Source organism: Azolla caroliniana, unplaced genomic scaffold (genome assembly GCF_043228905.1).
Source record: "Azolla caroliniana isolate FFs.n. ecotype wild unplaced genomic scaffold, voAzoCaro1.0.p SCAF_608, whole genome shotgun sequence".
NCBI classification, from domain to species: domain Eukaryota; kingdom Viridiplantae; phylum Streptophyta; class Polypodiopsida; order Salviniales; family Salviniaceae; genus Azolla; species Azolla caroliniana.
Genome location: NW_028231043.1, coordinates 4,738 through 13,220, shown reverse-complemented (window position 1 = coordinate 13,220; position 8,483 = coordinate 4,738). Strand labels below are relative to the sequence as shown.

Sequence of the window (8,483 nt, the reverse complement as noted above, 5' to 3'; positions counted from 1 at the left end):
CATCAGTCATCCATCGATCTTTACTGTTTATACTATTATTATTATTATTATTAGGTAGACAAAGTAGTAAACCTCCCTTTTCATTTCTGTTCTTTTTCTTCTTCTTTGCTCTTCTCATCTATCTATACCTCTAGTCTCAAAACTCTTCTTTCTTCTTCTTCTTCTTCTTCTATGCAGACATTCAAAACCTCCTTCTCCGCGAAGATGAGGAACAAAAGAAGAGGAGGAGCTCAATCCTCTTCCTCTTCTACATCGATGACTACAGTTTTTGGTGGCAGCTTCATGGTAGCGGTGGTGGCGGTGGCGGTGGCCTCATTGCTGTTAGCACTTGACCCCTTCCGCCTCAGCATCATCGGAAATGACCCCACATTCAAGACCACACTCGTGAAACTACAACCCCATTACACCCTCTCCTCCTTGCTCAGCCTCGGCCATCCACGAGATTCCGACGATAAACTTCGCCAAGCCCGGAAATGGTACCTCGATCCCGGCCTAATGGGCCCTGAAAGCTTAGCTATGGATCCTAATGGGAATGGACCTTACGTAGGTGTCGCAGACGGCCGCATCATGAGATGGAATGCACAACACAAGAAATGGCAAGAATTCGCACACACATCTCCAAACAGGTACTTTTTTTTTTTTTGTCGAAATTCAATCATCATTCAAACCGCGGACCTAAATCTCATTTGTTTGCTTACCTGCAAAACGTTTCTGAACAATGTGTTGCAAAGTAGATCCGTGGGTGTGTGTGAGGGTGGAAACCCAAAGAACGAGCATATTTGTGGGAGGCCATTGGGGCTGAGATTCGATAGGAGAACAGGGGATCTCTACATAGCTGATGCATATCTAGGGCTGATGCGCGTAGGCCCAGAGGGAGGCCAGGCCACAATGCTCGTGAATGAAGTGGAGGGAGTGCCATTGCGCTTTACCAACGACCTCGATGTTGCATCGGACGGCTCCGTCTACTTCACGGACAGCAGCTCCAAGTATCAGAGAAGGTTTAGGGCAGCTCTCAGATATCTTATCTACTTACTACATCAATTAGCTTTGCTTCTTTTGGGCTGGGATTATTATGCAATCAAAATAATACGTTGCAGTTCGGTGGTGCAGGAACTTCTTCCTGCTGGTACTGTCTGGGGACGACTCAGGGAGAGTTATAAGATATGATCCTGCAACAGGGAAGAGCAGTGTCATCCTGTCGGGGTTGCAGTTCCCCAATGGCATCTCGCTTAGCAAAGATCAGTCCTTCCTCATTATTGCGGAATCGGTTCCCGGCAGGTAATCCTTGCGGCTCCTCTCTTCTTGGTCTGCCTGTTCTTGTTCTTGTTCTTGTTCTTGTTCTTGTGCATCCAAGATGATTTTGTTGAGAAAATGCCTTCCTTCCTCTCTTCTCCAAGACTGAGTTCATGTACAGAGAAGAGTTGTTGAGTTTTTGGGAGGGACATGTCTTCACAAGACACACAGAAGGGACACCCCAGCCCTTGGCAATAGTGCCTCGGTTTTACTCTGTTTAGGGTTATATGGCTGATCGATCTTCATCGACGTTTTTAAAAACTCCGTGGCCATGCCCATCCATTGTAAACTGGCCAATACCAATATTGGTCTACCTACATTCGTACAAGGATGGATGTTTGACACTTGTGCCTCCATGATCCTTCCTTCATGGGAGGGGCGATCACCACATTCGGAATATGGCTTGCATACCAAACACATTGGTTTGGCTTTGGTCCCCACGTGTTTGTGTTTTTGTCAAGCAAGTGTTATAAACGGTTCTCAAGGTTCATTCGGTGTACATATCTTGCAGAAGCTGATGTAATTCAAAGCTTCCATAAAAACCGAAGCTTATGATGTTGTTTGGACATTTCTACTGAAGTAAAAGTCCCCCGACGCCCTACTAGTTTGTGTATGCATACCCTGAGTAGAGTAGTCTTTTCGAGGGGGAGAGGCCACAACCAATACTTTGTTTTGATCAATTATTCGTGTCGAGAGAGGAGAGAGAAATCTTACAAAGTTAAAGAGAGGTATGCGAGAGAATGCTTTTCGCCACGGTGGTGTGTGCGTGGTGGGCATGTGAAATGTTGAACACCCGTTAAGGCTTTTGTCCAATGAAGAAGGGCTGGGCTGCCTTTGGAAGAAAGTGATGCAATTTCCTAACTTGATCTTTGAAAGTGGCCTTAAGATGTGCACCATTTGTCATTTGTTTTGCATACTTATACTTATGAGAAAGAAAGAACATGACAAATAAAGAATGGACACAAAAAGGCATTATTGAAATGAGTGCATAGCCCTTTTTTCTTTTTCTTTTTTCTTTTTCGGCTACCATATTCATCCCCCACAAGGAGGCCCACACACATATTGTCAAACCTTGTGGATATGGACAAAGAAATAGGAGGCCACTCTTGTTTTGTCAAGCTATATATATTATCTTTCAACAACGCAGTACATGGCAGGGCTACCATTGTCAACGTTCTAGATATATAGAGCAACAAATACATAGAAGTTGTTTTTAGCTAGCTAGCTACTAGATAATTGTCTTTTGATTCCATTTTTTATAATCTTGAACTCCAGCCAAGAAATTTATGTCTTTAACATACCAACACTTATTGTATTCAATAAATACAAGAAACCTATTGTTGCATTCAATAAACACAAGAAATCTATCTTCTTTTACCAAACAATACATGTTCAAATCTTATTTATCGTCTCTATCAAGCAATTGAAGTTTCAGTCGTTAATTTCATGTTACTTTCTCTGTATCATAAGTTTCGTGTTACTGGATTCTACTAATTTAATTTTCCTTCTTGCACCTTCTTGTAGGTTGTTGCGATATTGGATATCTGGGGACAAGGTAGGGGACAAAGAGTTGCTCGCGATGTTACCTGGTTACCCAGACAATGTGCGTGTGAACATGGCGGGTGATGTGTGGGTAGCCATGCATTGTCGTCGAAATGTCATTAATATGTTGTCGGCTGCATTTCCAACATTGCGGCGTGCTTTTCTACAATTGCCAATTCCCTTTAAATACCTCTATCGAATTTTCAATGGCAAACCACATGGTATCCTCGCAAAATACACCTTCAATCATGTCTCTACTACTACCAATGTTGATTCGCATGGGGGTGCCCATATGACACTATTACTGGAGGATACCCATGGTAGTGTTGTAAAGTATGCTAGCGAAGTTGAAGAACGAGATGGCCAGCTTTGGATTGGGTCCGTTCTTCTTCCATATATTGCTGTATATGATCTACATACCACCCACGCAAACCCTCCTTTGACATGATCCAAGTTTGTTATACAATTTTTATCTAATTCAAAAGTATGTGTCTATATATATATCCTGGAAGAAGCTTCTTTTCAGCATAATAATTTTGTTTCACTAATGACTTTTTACTCCGTGGGCTATTCCACCCCATACATGCTAAAAAGGTTGAGATTTACTTTGTATTATTCTTTCCAAACTCCAGCAGTATGATGCACTATGAAACACATATCCTAACCACTTGACAAAAATAAACGTTACGTCCAAGTTAAGTTATTGATGTACCAAATTGTGTTGTAAGCAAATCGTTTTTATTATCACATTGTTGAAAACTAGTATTCAAACCTTCCAAGTTGGGCCTACCACGTTTCAAATGTCAATTACAAAATATTGCGGTCAAAATTCTAGATCCAAGCAAATGCATCAAATTCCAAGATTCATGTCAAAATCTAGTTAAAATCAATGTATGTTTGGGTGGTTACAAAAAGTGCAAAATGCATCTTGACTTATCCATATGTTTCACATTGCATGTTCGGTAGTCTTCTCCTCAACCGTCCCAACTATGGTTTTGTTGTAGTAGCATTGCAAACATCACTTTATTCTTTAGTGTTCTACCATTTTTAATTCCAATGACAAAAGTCACTCAGATATCCATTAGTTATTTTGGATGACACAGTAAAATCCTTTTCCTTGGATGTGTAAGGTAATTCATCTATTTGGACACTAATGTTCAAAGATTTTATTCATTGCATTGGCTACATGTATTAAGTTGGTTTGTACCCTCCAAAATCTTTGGATATTGTAACGTAGTGTTCCAATTATGTTAGGCATGTGGCACCTTGTGTGTTGGAACAACTTGATCCATGTTAGCTACAAACTAAATTTATGTCACTATTTTAAGTTTTAATAGTGTGCAATAACAATTTGATCCTAAATAACATGGTTTCATCTTTATTTTTAATAACCTCAAGGGTTGAATTAAATGGCATTGCCTTAAGATGATGCCAATATATCTATAGAGTTGTAAATCTCATGTGTGAGTAGTCGCATTTTTTCTTTTGAGTTATTATACATCCCAACTTATAATTTGAAAGTGTACCTATAATCATGCAAGTTTTAAGAAAATATCCATACTTGAAGTGCTTCATATATGAAAGCGAAAGATATTCAATAACATTTATGAAATGTAGAAAACATGATTTTTGAAAAATTTGTTTTATGTAATACTAAGTCTACGACCATCATTTTCAACTAAAACAAAAATATATTGTAGTTCTTATATAGTTAACGGTTTTCAAGGTCTCTACATATTTAACAATTTTGGCCAATGATAAACTCTACCTTAGCTTCCTCCTAGTTACATCAAGAGGTGCTTTTCTTCCATACACACTCGATGTTTAGCAATTGACACAACTTGCTAGGGTGGAGTCTAAATCATTAACCTACAACACCCAAAGATCGTGATCTAATAAAATGATCAAGTGAACCCATATTCACGCATATAGAAGTGGTAAAAGAATATCGGATGAATAGTTAACATTTTAGAATAATGTGTGACTTTGATACCCAAGGTTTCACCAATAGATTTTGGAATATAAAAAATATGACACCATCTCCTCTCCCCGTCTTTGAAGCTGGTGTTCAAATTTTTGCCTTTTGTGATTAATGTCTCTACTTTTAAAAAATTATAAAGAATTTACGGAGAAAAATGAATAAATATGTGAATATATATATCTAATATATCCATCTAGCCCATTATGGCTCATAGTTTTACATCGGCTTTGTTGGGGATGTGAGAATCTTGTGGATTAGTTGTGACCATATTTATTAATGAGGTGACAATAACAACATTTTGTGAATTAGGTGGTAGATAGAGTCATATTTGATGAAGAGTTTGGGAGAACGTGGTGAGACATGGGTATAGGTGGTGGCATAATACTCAATAAGGTTATTGAGATGAATCATACAAACAAAATACTTGAAAGCTATGAACAAGAACTATAAGAAGTATGGAAAGAAATCATGAAAACTACAATGCCACGAAGAGCACGATAGAAAGAGGGAAACTCGACGACCAAAATGATGCACAACTAGACAAGAATGAAGGGGGCTCTAATTGTAGATATTTTCTTAGCCAACTATTATGATTGGATCACTCCAAAGGAAGAGACCATGCTAAGTGTTGCACATGTGTGCATTTTTTTCGAGTGTTCCAAAACTTTAAGCAAATTACATATATTGTGGTGGTCACATGGACCACACCTAGATTAGGCCCCTACCAAGCCCCATGCACCACACATAGACCACACCCAAATTAGGCCCCTACCAAGCCTCATGCACCACACCCAAACTAGGCCCCCACCAAGCCCCATAATTAGTAAAGCTAATTGGAGCGGGAGAACACCCTCCACGCTAAGAGAGAGTCTATAAAATGTAACTTGAGACATAATGAAAAGGAGGCTATTCTTGAGAGCATTTCACATCTTGAGCATTTCACATCTTGGTGGAGAAGACGGGCCAAGCCACCCCAACTCACGACCCCAACAACGCCCACCACGATGCAACACGACAACAACGACGACAACGCAAACTCGATGAATCCGGAATTCCTACAACACAATCAAGGACACCAGCCCACATCGCCAATCGACCAACTGGTTCAAGCTCTGTCCAACATCATTTTACAAGTTAACCATACTAACCAAGCCATGTTGTCCTTTCTTTCAGCACGATCCGAGCCACAACAAAATCTCCCGGACTCTCGAGTTCGCCCAAAACCGTTCTCCGGCCTACCATCGGAAGACGTCCTCTCTTGGCTGGATCATTTCGAAATGGTGGCCAGTTACCACCATAGTTCCTAATATTCGCGTACGTCCAATTTATTGGACGTACGCGAACGTTTGCAAACGTACGCGTATGATACGCGATATTCGTTTGGCTTTTTTTTTTTTGACTTTTTTTTGGTTTTTTTTTTTTTGATATTCATAATATTTTGTGAATAGAGACACACATACACACACACACTCTCTCTCTCTCACACGAGAACTGACAGATTTTCTCTCTCTACAAAATCTAGATATCTAATATACATATTACATACTCCCTCACACAGACAAAACCCATAGCTCCTCTCTCTCTCTCTCTCTCTCTAGAGTCTAGATATACACTCAATCACTATCTCCTCACACATGCAAAACAGGGCTTCTCTCTCTAGACCACACACGCTCTCTCTCTCTCTCTCTCTCCCCCTCACACACACTATGTACACCATATACACCATATGTATATATAATATATCTATGTACCGCGTATGGATTTCAATCATACTTGGAGCCTTTTCACGTATGAGTATGATACGAATATTGGCGTTTGAGTATGATACGAATGGGACGTATGGCTAGAACTATGGTTACCACCAGTGGCCACACCCTCGGAAGGCAATGGAGATGAAGACACTCCTCGAGAATATCGCGACAACATGGCTTGTACAACAACCCGAAGAGACACGCAACGATTGGGATCTGTTACGGGCAGCCATGATTCGGAATTTTGCTTATCAAGACTCCCGCCAGACGGCCCTACAACAACTTGAGTCAATTACCCAACAACCACGCGAACCCATCACCCAGTTCGCGGTTCGTTTTGTGCAGATCCTACGCCGGGCTGATGCCAACATGTCGGAGGACATGAAGTTGTTTTTTTTCTGGCCGCGTATACGACATGACCTCCGCCGCCGTGTACGCGATCAAGGCCCGCCGACACTACACGAAGCCATCCTCACTGCCCAACGCATCGAAGCTGCAGACGCGCACGACATGCACACACCAGGTAATCTCAGTCATGATCATACAAACACTATACCAGCCGTCACTCCCATGGACATCGACATCCAGAACGCGCAATTACGTGCCAAGCGTGCATTGCCCGAACGAGACAGCTAGGGACGCCCCAAATGTTTCTACTGCAACAACTATGGCCACATTCGGCGTCACTACCGAAAGTGGCAGAATCACCAACAGAAGCAGAACGTCCAATTGGCTGACGCTGCCTCCCTCTCTGAGCTCCCGGAAAACTAATGTGCGGGGTGCCGCAGGGAGAGCCGCCCCCGCACGTCCACGTCTCCACGTCCTCAACTTCTCCCGTTTCTCCCACGATCGAGCTGCCCCCACACGTCCACGCCTCCACTTCATCAACTTCGCCCGTTTGTACCACAATCGCCCGCCTCCAGCACACGACCCAAGAAGTTCTCCTCGACTCCGGCAGCAGCATCTCTTCCATCAGCGCAGATTTAGTCACCCAATTACAACTTCCCACGAGCCACGCACCGCCCATTAAAATCCTCTTCGGCGACCAACAACGGGTGTACCACTCACATACGCAAGTCAGGTGCATGCTCACCATTAGTTCCGCCTAGATCCACCATCGTTTCTACGTCCTCCCGCGCCAGTTGTTCCCAATCACCTTGGGATGTGATTGGTTCCTCCTTAGTCGAGCCTGTCTCGATTTCTCCGCACAACAGCTCATCCTCCCAAATCACATTCCGATCACGCTCTTCACTACTCCGCGGGATACCACCCACATCAGCAACACACAGTACCTGATATCACCAGCGGAGCGCATCAACGACATCAGACGGCTCCTCGCCACCTTTCCCTCGTTGTCTACACCACCTATAAAACCTCCCTCGGTCCGTTTTCCGATTCACCACACGATTCCTACAGGCAACGCCCGCCCCATCAACGCAGCTCCCCGACGTCGCTCGCCTCTCGACCACGAGCGCATCGACAACGCCGTCAAAACTATGCTCCAACAAGGGATTATCACACCTTCCAAGAGCGAGTGGATCTCGGAGCCACACATGGTAAAGAAAGGGGATGGTTCTTACCGCTTTTGTGTCGACTTCCGACAACTGAACCATGTCACCACCCATGACCGATACCCTCTCCCTCGTATCGATGACCTCCTCGACCAGCTTGGCAAATCAAAGTACTTCACCTCCCTCGATCTAGCCTCGGGATATTGGTAGATCCCGATGAATCCTCACGATGCCCACAAAATTGCATTCCGCACTAGGAAAGGCATTTTTCAGTTCACACGGATGCCCTTTGGCCTATCTGATGCGGGGAGCACATTCCAGCGAATGGCTAATGCCATCTTCGATGATCTCATCACCCGCCGTGTCGTCATCGTCTATCTAGACAATATTCTGGTACATACAAGC

General features: G+C 43.0%; 2 protein-coding genes across 2 annotated transcripts; both read left to right on the top strand.

Moving 5' to 3' along the window:
* The first annotated feature begins 240 nt into the window (after window positions 1-240).
* Window positions 241-3,330, top strand: LOC147847873 (protein STRICTOSIDINE SYNTHASE-LIKE 3-like). Its single transcript, XM_087338773.1, has 4 exons — window positions 241-626; window positions 735-998; window positions 1,111-1,278; window positions 2,818-3,330. The coding sequence occupies exons 1-4, from the start codon at window positions 256-258 to the stop codon at window positions 3,281-3,283; spliced, it is 1,269 nt and encodes a 422-aa protein (XP_087194899.1). The 5' UTR covers window positions 241-255; the 3' UTR covers window positions 3,284-3,330.
* A 2,512-nt stretch (window positions 3,331-5,842) lies between these two features.
* Window positions 5,843-7,203, top strand: LOC147847872 (uncharacterized). The gene is made up of 2 exons (XM_087338772.1): window positions 5,843-6,114; window positions 6,682-7,203. The coding sequence occupies exons 1-2, from the start codon at window positions 5,857-5,859 to the stop codon at window positions 7,201-7,203; spliced, it is 780 nt and encodes a 259-aa protein (XP_087194898.1). The 5' UTR covers window positions 5,843-5,856.
* Window positions 7,204-8,483: the final 1,280 nt, after the last annotated feature.

Coding starts and splice junctions, on each gene's coding strand:
- LOC147847873 (XM_087338773.1), top strand. CDS start 256: ATGACTACAGTTTTTGGTGGCAGCTTCATGGTAGCGGTGGTGGCGGTG. Junction 999..1,110: donor AGCTCCAAGTATCAGAGAAG/GTTTAGGGCAGC, acceptor TCGGTGGTGCAG/GAACTTCTTCCTGCTGGTAC. Junction 1,279..2,817: donor GCGGAATCGGTTCCCGGCAG/GTAATCCTTGCG, acceptor ACCTTCTTGTAG/GTTGTTGCGATATTGGATAT.
- LOC147847872 (XM_087338772.1), top strand. CDS start 5,857: ATGAATCCGGAATTCCTACAACACAATCAAGGACACCAGCCCACATCG. Junction 6,115..6,681: donor TGGTGGCCAGTTACCACCAT/AGTTCCTAATAT, acceptor GGTTACCACCAG/TGGCCACACCCTCGGAAGGC.